The 18,165-nt window shown below is 41.9% G+C and overlaps 2 protein-coding genes across 5 annotated transcripts in view; one reads left to right on the plus strand and one right to left on the minus strand.

The window, feature by feature from the left end:
- Window positions 1-14,327, minus strand: part of col4a1 (collagen, type IV, alpha 1) — a 42,922-nt gene extending 28,595 nt beyond the window's left edge. Inside the window, exon 1 of the mRNA XM_080498267.1 lies at window positions 14,193-14,327. Coding sequence (XP_080354393.1) covers window positions 14,193-14,273 — 81 coding nt within the window. The 5' untranslated portion in view covers window positions 14,274-14,327. The remainder of the gene's footprint in view (window positions 1-14,192) is intronic.
- Window positions 14,328-14,426: 99 nt separating this feature from the next.
- col4a2 (collagen, type IV, alpha 2) overlaps window positions 14,427-18,165 on the plus strand; it is a 65,776-nt gene continuing 62,037 nt past the window's right edge. For 2 of the 4 annotated variants that reach the window (XM_080498262.1, XM_080498265.1), the window contains exons 1-3: window positions 14,577-14,743; window positions 14,961-15,081; window positions 15,166-15,217. In XM_080498262.1, coding sequence (XP_080354388.1) covers window positions 15,044-15,081; window positions 15,166-15,217 — 90 coding nt within the window. In that variant the 5' untranslated portion in view covers window positions 14,577-14,743; window positions 14,961-15,043. Of the gene's footprint in view, window positions 14,744-14,960; window positions 15,082-15,165; window positions 15,218-18,165 lie in introns of all 4 variants that reach the window. The other 2 variants (XM_080498263.1, XM_080498264.1) reach the window with 2 other exon arrangements.

An 18,165-nucleotide genomic window follows, 5' to 3' on the forward strand; every position in this document is an offset into this window, starting at 1 on the left:
AACCTTATTGTGTTGCAGTCTATTTCCCACAGTGGCGAGATCTTTAACCTGTGTAAGTCATCCTATAAAGATGTACTTTTGTCGCTGAATCCATTTGCAGCCTACATATGGAGACAATTAGGATAGCTTTACTCCATAAATGTTAAACTGATCTCACTTGGCAGCGAAGCTCATTGAGCGGGACTAAATGAGATGATTATGGAGCCGAGACCGACAGCATGGTACCTTTTAATGAACACTTGCATCAGCCGCTGCCACTCGGCTGATTTTAATATCATTAAAGTTTTATGAGCTCATTGTTTCAGGGCTGTTGACGCTTTCCAGCGCCTCTGTGATTTCTTTGTATTTGTGTTTTGTGTTTAAAAAAAAAAAAAAAAACCCACAGGTGCTACTAACCACAGGAATGCTGTTCTCACAAAACGTCACACACTGTAAACAGCTGGAGAAAGAAAGAGATAAACTGAAATAATAAAAGATGAGTGGAGGAGGATTGATTCGTTTTCTCAGCCTGTGCAGGGCTGAGCATTCCTGGCCTTCTCTGGTCCTGAGACAGGCCGGGAGAACAGCAGTGAAGGAGGAGGGGAACGTTTCTGTCCGACTGCCATACTTGGAAGACAAGACTCCTGGTGCAACTCGCTCTGTCAACAAGTGTGAGTGTGTGTCTGTGGGAGAGTGTGCTGCACGTGCACAAAACGGGGCGTTACGGTGTGAAGCTGCATTTTTCACGGGTCAATGACAAATATGGTTTGTGACCTAATTTTAAAAGTGTGTATTTAATTCACTTTAATCTCTGTCTTGAGTCACATAATTGCTCAGTTATGGCAACATTCATTCATTGTTTAATGAACTTAAACGCTCATATTTTATATGGTTTAGAAGGTTTGGCAAACATCTAAGACATGTCCAAAGACTACCAGCCTTTATTTTATTGTACAAAGGCATACATACATTTTGATCTGATATAGAACCAAAATATATGAACAAGTTTGTAAAATATCCAAAGTTCTCTGCCTTTCCAAACCTTTGGATTAAAGTTGGATAGCCAATCATCTCTTTGATCATGATTGTTTTATTTTATGGTTCTGTACAGCACTTTGGGGCAGTGGCTGCTGTTTGTAAATGTGCTCTATAAATAAATTTGACTTTGACTTTGACTTTGACTTTGACTCCTGTTTGTGGCGGGATATAATAATACTATTCAACAGTTTGTCTTCAAACGATGTGAGCAGAAAAGTGATCAAGAGTAAAGATTTGACTGTGGCGGCTGAATGACAGGGTCAGAGCATCTCCAAAAATGCTGCTCATGTTGGGTGTTTCTGATCCATACTGGTCAGTATCCATTAAAAGTTGTCCAAGGAAACTTGGAAATGTGTTCTTCCAAATCGTGAACAGTGATCTTTCTCTTGCTCCTTAAATTACTGTGTATGTAACCTCAGAAACTCACATTTGGCGAGTGGGTGGGCTTGTAAGGCAGTCCAGCTACGTCTGATAGGCCAAATATGTTGATGTGTCCAGCATAAACACACATTGAAACAAAACGTACAGCAGCTCAGTCAGTCAATCATGATATGTCTACTGTGCTCATTGATATGCAGCATATTGTTCAACACTTAATTTTAACAGGCCAAACGTACACAGGGTTTTTGCTCGATCAATTCACAAAGTACGCTAAAACTAATAATCTGAATCGGACTAATAGACAAAAAACTTGTGAGCATCTTGCAATGAGTTTGATCACAAGATTGATATTACTGTCAAATATGTATGTTAATTAGAAAGCAGCTTTTAACAAGCAGTGACATGGGAAACGGCTATAAAAACTGAATGCAAGGAAAAATCTGTAAAGCTTCCAACTGAAAAGGTCTGGTGATATTAAAGGTGTCGGCCCAGAGTCCTTTGACATTTAGTGTTCGTGAACAGGACAAATGACACACACAGAAGTTACACAGCAGTTCACGAGAGAAATACAAGACTGAGCCGAGAGTCATATACCTGGAGACATATTATACTTACATTCTGCAATAAAGTAAGGCTGTGCTTTCTGTTTCCTACATTTAAGAGACCTGCACTTATTCACTGAGTCCAGCTTAATGGAAAACATGTCCTGTTCTAGCTGAAGGCAGCAGGTACTCATCTGCACCACACAAATAATTCAGGGCTTCTGTAACCAGAAGCAGATGCATTTCAGCAGGTTTGTTCCCACACACACACACACACACACATAGAGGCCCAGCTCACGCCTGCACAGAAAGCTCACATGTGTTACATTCACACACATGCAGTGGATGTAAATAAAATGAATACCAGACATTGTGAAAGACTTGAAATAACAACACTTGGCAAGTTTGCCAAATCCTTATGTTTCACTGAGAAAGTCAACGATTTCAAGAAAACACATGCGACGACTAAGCACAAGTCTAACGCACACAAAGTTAATACAAGAAAAGTATCAAACCCCACCAGTCAGTCACCGTCTGTTCATGCATGACCAAGCTTGAACAGGTTAATACTACCTGTCATCAAAATTTAGACTAAAGAAATCAAACTGCAGGGTATGTACAGTATGAGGCCCGAGAGTTAAGACATGTGCAACATGATAACCCTTAAATATAACATCATTTTATCTCATAGCTTTATCATCTTAACAGCACAGGCATGATTTAAAGTACATTTTAGAACATAAGGCAAGTAGGATAGCTTTGCTCCAAGTTTTTACAAGTAACTGCTATTCACAATCCGCCCTCTAGGGGGTGTCTAATGTAGGATCAACAGAATTGAGAAGAATTTGGATACTAAACTGAAAGCTTAACTCTCTTACTAGAAATTACACATCAAATCCATAATGTGAGAGTGGGTTTGTGCACAAGGCAGCAGAAATTTTGCAAACTGAGAAGTGACAGGCTTATGCCAACTTCCACCTATAAATAATTGCTGTGGCAAACAAAAATGTCAGATAAAAAAACAAAAAAAACAATCATCTTACATTTTGTATAATTTTTCCTGAATGCCCTTCAGATCAAACTGAGCTGTGGCTCAGTATTTGGTTGGTGGTTCAATTCTACATCCAACCCCACTTAGCAAGTCGGAGTGTTCTTGGCCAAGACATGGAACCCAAATAGCTCTGATTGCAGGTTGAACATGTTGTATTGCAGCTGTGGCTATTTTTATTTTTTTTTACTGTAAAGCACCTTGTGTCAAGCAGTGAAAATGATTCATATAAATGAGGAAATGTGAAAACTGCTGGAGTGACCTATGGTGGACAGGGCAGCAAACAACAGCTCGTCCTCTGGGACTGAGGAAATAATTGCATCTCATGTCTCCTGACATGATGAAACATTGTACAGCAGCACAGCACCAGTTAACAGTTCACCCAGGAATACTCACATGCATATTTAGCTCAGTAAATGGGAAAATTGTTGTGCATGACTTCTCAGGCTTTTCTGCTTTTGCCCCAGTTCATGTGTATGTATGTAGCTGTGCAGCACGTGCACACAACAGTGGAATTCTTGGAAATTCCAGCATCAGGGGGTTAAAAAAAAAAAAAAAAAAAAGTAATATTTTTTTGTAGTTGCATGTGAGGACCAACACCACAACCTTTGACAATGTTGCAGTTCACGTGTACATCACGTTCCATGCTTCCGATTGCTACTATTCAATAATGCTGCCTTAGATTACAAAGGTGGCTGACCTCCCTTAATCAGTCAGTCTGTCAGGGACCCCTCTTGACCAGTCACATGGCACCCAGAGGATCATCCTGTTGACCTCTCACCTCTCTTCAGGCCATTAGAGGGGATTGGGATGCTCAAACAGAGTTGTGAATATAAAGGTCATCTAGATAACTCAGCTCTTCTTCAGTGTCTGTGTGCGCATGTATGAGAATGTGGATGAATTGCTACCTTGTTAAGCAATTAGGGCGGGCTCCTGCTAATCTTTAGGCATGACAGGGGACTTTTCCTGCTCCAACCGCTGCACAAACACACACACACACACACACACACACACACACACACACACACACACACACACACACACACACACACTGTGAGCGCTCCACCCCTGCCCTCAAGCTGTCTCTTTGTTCGGAAAAACTTTTTCACACTCAAATGTTGACGGTGCAGCGGCCCTCTCACAGAAACCTGAAGTCTGAGGCATCAGAAATCTGGCATGCGTACTGAGGGTTTTTGTTTAAGTTGTGTTGTTGCTGCCAGTGGGAGAGATAGACTGTTTGGTTTCTATGCAGTGCTCTGTTCACGTGCCCACACATCACTGGTCTGGGCCGTTATTGTTCCACACGGGTGTTGGGAACAAGAAACCGACAAGGAAAGCTGAAAAACATTCCCGTGCAAGTCCCCCAGGATCCAGATTGGTTAAATCCACCCAAACATCCGTTTAAAGGCTTTCCACCTTTGCACAATTCATTTGAAGGTAAATCATTCTGAGGCCTATGCGGTCTGGAAATCAAATATTGAAATAATGAAGAATGATATTTGCGCATTCGGCTCCGCTAACAAATCTGCTCTTGAGGCAGCGAGTGGGAGAAAATGGTCTGGGGGTGGTGATGGAAACTGGGGGCAACAATGACTCTGTTAAGATGTTTGTTTTCTTTGAGAAAGGGCCAGTTCAGTCCATGTGCACTTCAGCTCTGCCTGTGGCTCCTCAGTGAATGTGCAGCGGTGTGGCACAGGATATGGGACTTCGGAAGCCATTCTTTCTCCGAGGAGGAAGGCCTCTTCCTTGCCTTTTATGCTCACAAAGACAAGAAGGGGCTGGGTCAGCCTTGCGTCTGTCTCGAGAGTGCCCTGGTATCTGGGAATAACGTCATCACGTGAGGACAAGGAATGACCTCTGTGACTTCAGCGGCCGCCAAATTCTCCCCAACTGAAAAGTTCTCACACAAACTCACACACATAAGAATGCTTGTATATCAAATTTCAAGCTCTGCAAACTGTCAACTAAATGCTAACATCTAATATGCTCTGAGACTTACTGTCACACAACGGGCTGCAAAGTGAATCCAAGTCTGATGAGTCCCAATTGAACACTGAAGCATTTGGTGTTCCATTTGTAAAATGTAATTAAATGAGAATAAACGTGCTCAAGTTCCATCCACAGTTGATTACCAGTATGAGCATTTAGTTATCCACACAGCAAGATGGTTCAACTCCTTTCCGCATAGTGTTTGCACGTTCTCCCTGTACATGAGCTTCCCTCCGCAGTGCAAACACACGTCCAAAGTTAATTGGTGACTCTAAATCACCTATAAGTGTAAATGAGTGTGGTTGTCTGTTTCTTTGTGTTTGCCCCGTGACGGACTGGTGACCTGAGCAGGGTGGAACCAACCTTCAACCAAAGTCATGACGATGAAATGGATGTCTTAATTGAGAAAAAAAGACAATAATTTATCATTTCTAAGGTAGACTACCAGTATTTTAATCACACCTTCAACTATTAGGCAAATAAATGTCAAAATTACCATTTCAAGCATGCCAGTTAAATGCAGAGACTGAAGTTTTGTGGTCATTTACTGAAGCAAAAAACAAGGAAAACTAAAGAATCACCAATATAGTCTTCAATAAAATCATTGTGTGGGCACCGTCAGTGTGTGTGGTGGAGTTTTTCGCTAATCCACAAAGAAGCTGTTGAGGCACTTCACAGTGGAAACTTCATCAGAAGACTGAAGCCATGTGTATTATTCCCCTGGAGGACATGGATGTTTGTGCAATGTTTCACTGCAATCAATCCAGGAGGTGTTGAGTTATTTTATATTTCTGGACCAACATGCAGGCCAGCATTAGTCCTGAGTTAAAAAAAAAACAAGAAATAATGATAACAAAACTTAAATTTAAATCGAAAACCACAGCACATATAAAATGGGAGCATCTGGAATGTGAGTCACTAATGCATACAAAAAAAGCACTTCTCTACAGTGTGGTACAATGCATGGGGGGGGGGGTCAGTTATTTAGAGGCTTTTCCACTCATGCATGTGGCACATGTGTTGGTTCTCAAACAGGAAATAACCCTCTTTAAATTCATCATCATCACCCTCAGGAACACAATGGCTCTTATAAGATACAGAAAAGTGGCGACAGGGTTTGAGTGTGAAAAAGACGGATGTCCAAGGACAAGAGAAAGAAGGCGTTTGTTGCAGCACTTTCAGAACAGAACAGAATTAACATAATGTGTAATTGAGCAGTTTAGCTCCATTAGCATGCCATATCCTTCAGATGATAGTCATCTAATAGAGTGAGCTGCTCTCTATTATTTGCCTGTTTCCAAGCCGTTTTTATCACACAAGTATTACCATTACTTCACTGCAGTTTTTACACCAGAGGAGATCGTAACTCACAGATTTCACCACACGGAGGCCGCAGAGATGATGAGCCCTGACAAAACCTCTGCACTAGAATCAATTGAAAATGTAAGCCTCCGTTCTACACACTGGTGTTATGTTGTGTTATCCACTTAGCCTGATTCCTCCTCGAGATTACCACATTAAGTATCAGCTTCTAAGAATTCAGGAGCATAGCAGCTAAAAACATCCATCTCTGATTGTTGACTGAGCACAGTGACATAAAAGAGCTACACAGGAGGAGATGAATAAAGCATCTGTTCCTTCAGGAAAGAGGTTCAAGGCTCGTATGGACACACGAGAACTCCCGGATCTTCTGCATTACAGCTGAGTCTGACTCACAGTCTGCTATTTCTATCAAACCTCGTCTGTACGTCTTGTGCCACAACAGTCCATTTCTAATGTGGCTGGTAAAAAAAAAAAATACAGAATAACCCCAGCTCTGTTGCAATGAGGATATTTGTCAGTGAGGCAAGTAGGCCAAAAGGACCCTGGTTATTCGTCATCGTCAGACATGACAGAAATAGAAAATGTCTCCATTGACAAGCAGAGATTGTTTGCACACAAAACATGAACCACATTCTGGTACAACCAATAATTAGTTAATGAATCACGGGACAAACATGAAGCATGTGCCCTGCTCAGTTGTGCTGCCGCCTTAACTCAATCGACCCACCACACGGATGACCCTTTTCCCTCACTCATCACGTGGTGAGCAAATCTGGATTTTTTTTTTAATGTATATATTCAAAACTTTGCCTATTTCTGAAAAAAAGACAATCTTTAGTGTATCTTTTCTTTGTTGTTATTGTCTATGGTCTTGTTAGAATAAAACTTGAAATTTAGAGCGGAAGGAAATATACATGAAGACATATGAGACAGCTGATAGGGGGTCTGGACGGTCCCCGTCATTAATGAGTAGAAAATTGTCGCCACCAATATATAATGTGAAGGAAAATACACAAAACGATTGAATACCAAGCCCCAAATTGCACAACTACAAAGAGCAGGATCACGATTGCAACAACACACCATCAGGAGGATGGATGGATGGATGGATGGATGGATAGATGGATGGATGAGCTTTGCAAGGATGTTGAAAACACTTCATGGTACAATACAGAACAATAGTTACAATGTTAATGAAATTCAAATAAAAGCAGCAAAGCAAGTCCATTGGCTGTAATGGATTTTTTTTTTTTTTTTTTTTTGCTTACTTATAATTACCAGGGTTTTTTTTAGGCCATAGTCCTGTGAGTTTACACGTAAAAATTTTCAGGATATTTTTTTTTTTCCTGCCTGCAGACATACCGTATTTAGCAAAAGTCTGAACTAGTGCATGTGTCTCTGGAGAGGAAAAGTTCAAGTTGTCAGAAGGGCAATGACCCATGTTTGCACCATGAACTTGACCAGTTGTGTTACATCTTCGCTCGTTTCTCTCAACTGTCCTCACACTGCCACATGTGTTTCATCAGTCACATACAGTGACTCTCTGATCCTACTCTTTCAATGTCTGTGGACTTAATTAAAGTTGTATATTGCAGGGATAACATTCATTGGGCAATTAAGAGTCATAAACATCAGGGGAACATGTTAGAACTCATCCAGTGTTGTACAAGTTACTGAAAATGAGTAACTGCTTGCAGCTGCGAGTTACTAGAAGTACTGGTTTGTTTAATCTCACTGATTTCGTTGTTTGTGGCTTTGGCCTGCATAATAGATCACCATGGAAGTAAATCAAACCCGAGTTTCAATCCTGAAATAACCTGTCGCAATGTCATTGTCATTAGACCAAATCAAACAATTGTTTTAAAAAAAATTTGGGGGGGCGGGGGGGGGGGGGGGGGGGGGGGGGGGGGGCTGGGGAGTAATGCTGTTTCAGGAACACTCGGTTCCACAGTGAGGAGACAGCACAAACTATTCTCGTAGGTCAGGTCCGACTTAATCTTTATTTGATCTGGATGGACTTTTTATGAGGATAGGAATAATGTCATTCTGCTTCTATCTTTGATGTCTTGTTGATTTCCATTAAAGGTTATCTTGGATGTTGGGACGGAGTACCTCGAGAGAAACAAACTAAATTAAAGTCAAAGCATCAACATTAATCTAGTTGAGGCATGCTTCTACCTGAATATCCATCCAATTTCCACATCACCATCATCATCATCACCATCATCATCATCATCATCATCATGCAAAAATTTACTGATTTGTAAAGATGAAAACAATTAGATACAATTTTCAAAGCACCTCAGCGTCATTATCTGAAATTTTTTGCTTTGGAGCTTCGGTCTACTTGTTTGAACTTAAGATTTAAATCTTCATAATTGCAATGAACAAAGTCCCACTCATATGTCACTCTCCTGTCAAATTTGACTAATTTGAGAGTCGTTGCATGTTTGTCCTACAGAGGACATCTAATGTAGTCCACAGTATTTAGGCCTGAGTGGAAATCAAAGTGATTTTTTTCATAAATCACAATCACAAAGGTGCTGAACCCATCTGGGACCATTTACAGTAGAAAAACAATCTTCTGAAGAGACAAATGTGTGGTTAATTTGATTTAATGTTAGCAGAGCACTAATCTCAACCCATCCAGTCGTAGTTTCATACAAACACATTGTCATCAGCCTCGTCTGCCTATAGTTTTAATCCCTTGTGATCAAACTCATGCTGAATATGTAAAAATTGCAGTTTCAGGGTGTAAATTGTGATTGGATTTCACTTTCCACTGGTGTAGCACTCTCTGAAAGCTTTCGACACTGACAATTACCAATTCACATAAACCAGTGCTGTTAAGTTTGTGGTGTGAGCTGTTCGCCCTCCATGATGAGCAACTTGAAGTTCAGTGAACGTTTGCGATGTCAACAGCTGAAGACCATATAATCACCAAATGTGTCACAGCCACGACATTGTGGCTCAAAATCCACCAGTCAAATCATCTAATGTGGCATCTTTCTTACCTTTTCGGATGTGAATCCGACACACACAACCGCACTGTTCTACCACATGCATGAAGAACACTCACAGATCAAAACGTTGCCTGGAGGGATTATAATAGAGCAATCAAACATTTGCTGCGTGCAGAACCCTTAACTAAACACTGTCCTTCACTTCCACATCTGTCCTTTACATCTAAAGCAAGACACAAAAAAGTGAAAGAGGACAGCTGAGGGAAGAGACAGCCAACACTCTTTTTCAGGCTGAAAAAAAGGAAAACAAACTTTGGGAAATAAATCTAAAGATACTATCACTGTCCACAGGTTGGACTATTTGGCATCAGACAGTGGAAGTGCAGGTCAAGGACCAGATAGTGAGACTGAAAGATTTGTCACGGGACATCATCTCTGGCTCCGACACACATTCCTCCACTTGCGGGGCTCATAACTTGTCACCTCCTCTTCTCCTTCTTGTCCCTGCCTTCCCCTACATCACTCTCCACCTCCCACCGACCCTGACAGACGGACGTATCCATTACACCATCTCCATCCTAACCACAAATGACATTTATGACTCACAGGTTTAACCGTAACCGGACTAAATAGTGCCTTCCATGTAAAAGAAGACCCCTCTGGGAAGTGGCCTGTGTAAAAAATAACAAAAAACACCCGAGGTGAGCCTGAAGAAGGAAAAGTGCAGAAATTATTAGCGTGGGACTAAAGAGGTGTTTAATGTGTGAAAAGTGACAAATCTGAATGGAGCGCCTTCTCGACAATGCCCAGGCCACAAGGTAATTGAAAAGGGCTTTGACACGGCTCAGCCAACTTATTTAATCGCCTCCTCACTTGGAACAGACGGGGAACACACAAGGAGAAACACACACACAAGCAGAAAACGGGGCATACCTGCCACAGTACTTGAGCAACAAGGTCAGGGGGGAATTATCTCTGCTACCGAAAGACGCCTGTCAAAATAAGAGGGACTCAAACATGATCACAACTATTCCAAATGTAGGCATTTTTACAAGGAGAGGGGTCACACAGGTTGTGCCTTCCCAGGGTGCAATGCTTGGTTGGTGGTCAGTTGCAGTGACAGAGTCAGCTGCTGTCCCTGCGGGGGAGGTCTGTGGGAAGGGGGGGGGGGGGGTCAGGTCTATAGGATCAGGCCCAGACAAAACTACCAGCAGCCCTGTCGGCACTCCAAGACAGCAGCACCGACACATCAAGTTTCAGTCATGATTCTCAGCTTTCAACAAACAAAACATTCCTCACGGCTGCTTGAGGATTAACATCTCCTCGTGCCCTCTCCTCCTCCTCCTCCTCCTCCTCCTCCTATGGGAGTTGGGTTCTTCCTCCCTGGGATGCACCCTGTCCAGGAACGTTACAGCCAAGCCGGGAGCAGGACGGAGGAGTGTGTCTTTCCCACCAGCTACTGCCATTTGAGAATCCTTCCATCGACCATCCCACACACAAACTCTCACTCCAGGAATCTACTAATCTGCCCTTTTTCTCCTCATCCTCCTCCTAAAGCTCCTAAGAGCTACCAATGACTCATAATGACCAGTTTCAATGACCGCCAGGGGAGAGAAACTCTATTCTGTTGATATTCAAGAAACAGCTGAGAAATGTACTGAGAATCAAATTGGGCAATAAAACAAAACAACCCAGGGCAAAGGTCCACTCTCAAGCTCAATACCTCTTATCCTTACTGGACAGGGGGATAACAATGGGGCAGTCTAATATCTTATCTTCTTGTTAGAACTTTTCTAAAGTCAGCTTGACCCACCAGAGGCAGCAGGGTTACTGCAGTAACCAGTGCTTGCATGCACACGTGTTGGACCGTGATGTGTTTATATGATACATCCTTAGATTAACCAAATGTATGCAGTGACTGTGAAGAAACCCAAACAAACTCAGCATCACATCTGGAGATTGAGAAGAAGATAAAAGATCTGGGCACCACAACCAAAGCACTTACTCCATGCCCTTCAAGCTGGAATTATTTCTACGTGACATGTTTTAGTGCAGAGAACAGTGATTAGAGCTTTTATCTCATGGGAAGAATGTCTCTATCTCAAACTTGGTTAACCAAGAGGATCTTTTACTGTGGAGTTTGTATGTCCTTCCTGTAGATGTGTGGGTTTTCTCCGGGTGCCCTGCTCCAACAAACTGCAACACACTTCTTGGGTTATGTTAATTGTTGACTCTAAAATACATGCAGGAGTGTGTGTGTGTGTGTGTGGCATTGACCTTGCTTTATGTCTCATGTTAGCTTGAAGAGGATCCAGCTGCCCACAAGACTAATTTATATAAAGCAGGTATAAACTCTATAGTATGGCTCAAACTTTTCTCATTGTGTGTACTTGTGGAGGAAATCTCCAGTTTGTACACCACCGTGGTTTGGATGCCCTGCAAGGATCAGGATCTTCAGTGACTCCAAACAATGTAGAATTACTCCAATTTCATTGATGTCATCAGGTCAGTGACAAGATGTTCAGCCAGATCGACACCTCCTCAGTCGTCATCCACGTCCAGATGTTGTGTGCCTGTCTCTTGTTTTTGCGTTACAACTCTGAGCTCACTCTGGATCAAAGTAGCTTCAGCTGGTTTGTATAACTTGATGTGCTGGCTCACAAAAAAACATACACTTCTATCCCACGCAGCTTCCTGAATCAAAGCTCCATCTGAGTGGAGAATTGCAGATTACAGTGAATAATAAGGTGGTTGGGAATTGTTTTGATGATTACAATATCTGGGCAAGGAAACATCAAAGAAACATGGCTCAAAGCTAGAAAACATGGGGGGGAAACACATTTATATTTGGAAAAGCATGAATTTGATCAGCTGGATTTTGGGACCAATGTCCAGCATTAGTAAAGTAAAATGTTCATTGTGTCCTTATTAACAAGGTGTGCAGCTTAAGTCCAGCTACAAATGACCTGAATGGCAGCAGGATGGATCCAGGCCCCCCAGTGAGGAGGTAATTTGCTTTGAAACTTCACACACAACCCGGCTGTGGGCTCAATAAGCTGCTTAACTGCTTGTTTCCCCCCCTCAACTGTTTCCTCTTCGGGGTTTTGACTGAAAGTCAATTCACCCTCTGAAATAAAGCACCAGACCACTATGGTGCTCGTCATCAAAAACCCAAACAAGCCTAAACACCATCTCGTCCAGATTTCATATCCTCTTTGTCCAGATGTTGTGGATCTGAAGCCAAGTACAGCTGACAGTTAGCGTGAGGCAGGGTGATGTTTGACAGGTTCCCCACCCTGGGATTGAATCCTAACACACAGAATCATAAAAAGAAGAAATTCCCAGAAAAATCCTGAGACACAAACACATTTTTCCTCCTCAATTCATGTTTGCCAATCTCCTTTTGGAGATTTTCAAAGCCTTAATCTTTGAGTACACTACCTTGTCAAGCTGAGAAACTTGTGTTTGTCAAACTTTTTTTATTTTTTTTTACATTTTTATAACTCCATAACGTCTCCAAAGAAATCTGAATAAACAGAGCCTGTCGGTAAGGGTGGGAAATCCAATAGATCAGGGAGCCACATAAGGGGTGGAGTCAGTTCACTTGAAATACTGTCTTTGTTCATTATTCTTTATGTCCTTTTGGTTTTCCAAAAGGACATAAAGAATAATGATGGCAACATTATTCCAGTCTTGTGTCACCAACTCTTAGACAGAAATAAATAAAATCTTCCCATCCAATTTAAGATCACTGGGGACTGTCAATGGTTTGAGAACGAGGATGGGCAGGGTACACTGGTTACCATTGATATCTAGTAATGATTACCTCAATATATATTTTGCGGCCCCACCACTGTGTCATATGTTTGTACTGTGGGAGGAAACTGAAGCAGCCAGACAAAACCCAGACATGCACAGGGAGAACATGAGAGCATCACACTAAGAGCCACTCAAATCCAGAACTGAACATAGTACAGTTCATAAAATAGCAGTGCACCTCTGCCAATTCCTTTTTAAGAGTGAAGAAATTAACAGTTCAAAATCAATGCTTCTGACAGTACATGTCGTTTTTATTAACTTGATTTATTCACAGTAGCTTTTATGGGGCTGCAGAATATGTCAGCAGAGACTGAACAAGAGAGCAGCTTGTACAGTATTAGAGCGCTCAGTCTTAGTCATTAATAGTACATACAGAAGAACACAAGCTTATTATCATAGAAGTCAGGTTTCAATTTGGACTGCAACATATCTCCAGTCACAGAAGTTGTTGAGGTTATAAAAGAATGATTAAGAATGCTTTTTGTGCTCCAGCAATAGTTAATACTTTATGCACAGTTGCATTGGACATGAGCAGTTTGTATTTTATGTGTGATAGATTAGTAACTCCAGACAATGAGACGCCTTTGAAGGTGTATTTATACTTAATCATCTAAACATACCCCCCCAAAAAATTATCGGATACACTGAGAGAGAGAGAGAGAGAGGTGGGGGGGGGGGGGGGGGGGGGGGGGGGTGTGTTACATCTGCAGCCCCACCCTCTCCCCTTCTACTCTCCAGCAGCAGTGGAGGAGGCAGGACTGGGATTAGACCCAGTTTACACTGTTCAGAGCAGCATGATAAGTTAAGAGCCCCAAAAACAGAAAAAGTGCGCAAAAATTCACCACTGTCAAAAAAAAAAAAAAAAAAAAAATGAAATAAAAAAAAACTAAAAAAAGTCACAAAACATAAATCATACTAATGTTGAAATAAAAGTATCAAACACATGAAGATGGATTGTGTCAGTATTACCTGCAAGACACAACTGAGCCGGTTACAGACAAACTGCATGAGGCAGTGACTTTCTACACTTAAAAAAAAAGTTTAAGTTCAAGCGTCAATATTGTAATAAGGGCTAAATCGGATAAAGTTAGAAAACTTCTCCCCACTTACCTCAGCTTCTGTCAGGTCGACACTTGCATAGAGAGCCGCCAGCGGCAGCAGCAGCAGCGGCGCTGCGGACGGCAGGAGCATCGCGGAGGTGCGCCGGTGGAAACCGTGCGTCGTGCGGAGCGGTGGGCACCAAAAAAAACGGCCACCTGTTCAAACGTTTCTCGTCCCGTCTCTTCAGGTAACTCGCGGGTCTTATCGGCAGAGCAACCGCGCCACGTTGAGCTGCATCTTTGTCCGGGATGGATGTGAAGTTCTGATCAATGCAACTTGGTCTAGTTTGAGCTGCACCACACCCCCCTCCCCAAAACGACCACCCTCGCCCATGCAAACGGAGTCAACCTTGCTGTTTAACAAACACTTTGGCTTTTCTCGGTAAGGAGAGGGACTACTCGGTGCTGTTCTTTTTGTGCGTTTGCAAAGATAATTCGAGGAGGTTTTCCTACCGTGCCACAGGTGTGTGTGTTTTTCATACTTTTCAGGCCGGGAGGAAGAGGGAGCATCTCTTGGCTTTCCTTTCAACCGAACCTTTTACGCGCACGACAGGAGCGACTGTAAGTTTACGCGTGACTTTTAAAGCAATTATAAATGAATGGAATACCGCGAAAGAAATGTTATGTGATGTCACTAATTTATGTAGAGTAAAGATATTCTGGGGAGGGGGAAAAAAACAACGTAAAATCGTGAAGGTATAGACACACATGGATGAAATGCGTGGACTCGTGATTTAGGAGTAATCGCTAACACGATTGGGGTCTTGGTGTGTCTCAGGTCTGGTAGTTATGCTGTAGGAGAGTCTCTACAATTAATTCTGCAGCGTGGGACTTCACTTAGCGGTCCGCGTGAGTGGGACCATGCAAGGACAACACAGCAGAGGACAGAGCAATCTGAGGTAAGCGCAATAACGAGTAAACCTCACACCTTGAATAGCGCCACCGGATTTTTTAATCTGCGTGTTTAAACTTCTCTCCAACAGGCTGCTGCTTCTGTGCCTCTCCATCGCCATCCTCGCCTCGGGAGTGCACGCAGTAAGTTTCATTTATGTTCATTTGTGCAACTTAACTTCCACACGAAAACTGCAAGTTTTATAGACTATTAAAGTTGAAATAAAGTCGATTGTGCGGTCGGGTTGGGTTTGTCTTGGTTGGAGCTGCATGTGGTGGGAGTGTCTGAGTCAGGGTGCTTCTCCTGGAGGAGGGTCTCTGGCTCTGCATGCTGGTGAACAGAAACAAAAGTGGAAACAGTTCCCTGTGAAATGACTCATCTCACAGTTTTACTGGGTAAAATAGGGACACGTGAAGCATTTGAACAAACAGAAACGGGATCTTCTGGGGCTATGTTGTGTTTTACTTGACCCCCTGACCCGGGGCTTGGGGGGGTTGAGGTCCTGACCTCTGCAGACAGAGTGACATATACAGGTTTGTCAGGCTTTGCAAATTAACTTTTACCAATTAAAGATTGTATTCATATTTTCTGACAGTAACTTGTCAGTTAAATGAAAAATTCAGATTTCATGGCCACAGCCTGCAGGGTGGTAGAGGGGTTACCCTCACTGCCTCATAGTAGGAAGGTCCCAGTACATGGGTTTTCTCTGTTTACCTCCCACAACTGGCACTCTCACGGTCCTGATTTGGATAAACCTGTGTAGAAAATTAATGGATGGATATAATCATGTAGTGGTCAGCACGCTGTCCCACACCAAGAATATACCTGGTTTACATTTGCTGCTTTTCTGTATGCATTTTGCATGTTCTCCCCTATGCGGTCATGATTTTTCTGTGGTTACTCTGGTTTCCTCCCAAAGTCCAGCTGCTGACTAGATTCAGCCAAAAAAGAAACATAAACTCTACTACAGCCATTTCTGAAAAATGAAACTGAAAAGCACAGTCAATAGAATTCTGGACTTGAAGCCAATAATAGACTATTTACTTGTGTTTCATTCAAACAGTCACCTAGTTGTCTGTCCATTTGAAGTGTTTTTGGAGGTGGTTATTCTCCACACGTGTTTTAGCGCTGATGGATCTTCTATTCGTATATATCACATCTGAGAAGTCCAAAATCCACAAACGTCAATAGTGTCATCTTAATAAAAGCTATTAAAAAAAGTAACTTTTATAATAATCTTCCCCCTGGTTATTATGTCCAATGTTGAAATACAGTCCTCAGAGGTTGATAGAGATAACATTTGTTAACCTGGTAAGTGAAAAAGAATCTCTTGTTTTTTTTTTTTTGTGGCCAGCTATACTTGGTCAGTCCAACACACATTCAGAGCAACCGCACTACTTAATTGACTCTTCAAACCAACTCTTTGTTTCTTTCTGGACTGATGAGTTTAAATCATGCAAATATCATCACCCGTCCACGTGCTCAGAGCTCCAGTGTACAAAACCTCAAATGTGGTCAAAATCTGAGACTACATAGTGTGTATAGACTGCACGTGTGTTAAAGAACTAAACTGAAGGCTTCATTGTGTTGTTTGTGTGTCATGATGTTGCGCTCTGATCCAATAAGAAACTGTACTTGCGGTGGTAGTTCAGGGTGCAGTCTGGAAGTATTAAAGCAGAGACACAGTTGGTGTTATAGCATTACAGTGGCGTTCCACTGTGACCTATTTGGGCAAAGATGCTGCTAAAAATGTATTAATTTAAAAGGAAAAACAAGGATTAGACTCAAATATATTTCCTTATCGAAGATATAATCAGCTGAACGGTGGAAACTATACATTTGTGCAGATTGACACTTTTTGTTCATCTTGTTAACTAATTTAACTACATTCCTTCATTTCCACGATTTCCACTTATTCTTGTTGTTATGGTGAGAAGAATGCAGATATTTTGCACTTTGATAGTGCATAATCACACTGGCTATGTTTTGGTAATCTCCTCAATTTCCAGAATCACTGGTTGTTTGTTTAGGTATACCTGACTTGGATCTGGGACCGAATGCATTGGAGCCCAGAGACACAACAGGGGGCCGAGGCTTAGCCTGCTCTGTGGTTGTCAAAATTAGACTTGCAAAGTCTAAGTAAACTAAAATAAAAAAACTTTAAATATTAAGAATTGGCAAGACGGTCCACCAACCTGTACTTTGTACACACCAAATTTCAACAATATGCAAAGGTTTCAATCAGGGTTTGACTGGAAACTCAGAGGAATCATTTTTAGGGGTGTTGAGGGTATTTTAGTGCCCACCATTGTGACTCTGACTCACACTTTGTTTTTGTTTGCCAACATGCAGCACATGAAAGTGCTTTAGTTTTATGTTTTCCAGTTTGTACAGGATGTTTTGTGGCTGCCTGAAGTTTTTTTTGGTTTTTTTAATATCATACTGAAGGCTTTCGGATGAAAAGTTATTTTCTCCTGTGGAATGAAAAGGATCCGTTGTCTCCTGTTTTTATCAGATTTGGTCTGGGCTTGATTAGAAATGTGTGACGCAGCTCGGCGCCTCTGTGTTTTGTGTAGCTTGTTCTCCAAGGCAGCAATAACTGGGAGACTACAGGCTAATTTTAGTTTGTTATAACCCATGTGCTCTTCATATTCAAGCAAACTGTCAAATGGAGGAACAGCTTGCATCGATTAAACAAACAACTTGAGGAAAAACATGAAAGGCTTCAGTTTCTGTGTGGGATGAGCAGCCAGTATTTGACTTCAAGGTCAAATATTCCCATTTGTGAACATGACAGAGATTGTTGACAGCACACGGAGTTCACTTCAGTAGCTTTGAGCCGCAGGTAATGAGGTGGCTGAGGATGATTTAGTTTTTTAAAAAAACATAACGTAGAACAGTAACCAAGAGCATGTCATGCCTCTATTTCCCATCTGATGCAGGATTTCTTCATCTCGACTGCTTCTTGGAAAGTATGTTTCTGTTTAGTATCAAATCCAGATCTGACCCATGAGACGGTTTCATTTCTTTGAAACTAACCATTGTACAAATGTTTCCCACCATCATTCTACTCGTGACGTTATATGTGTGG

The sequence above is a fragment of the Blennius ocellaris genome (genome assembly GCF_963422515.1).
Source record: "Blennius ocellaris genome assembly, chromosome: 6".
Classification (NCBI taxonomy): Eukaryota; Metazoa; Chordata; class Actinopteri; order Blenniiformes; family Blenniidae; genus Blennius; species Blennius ocellaris.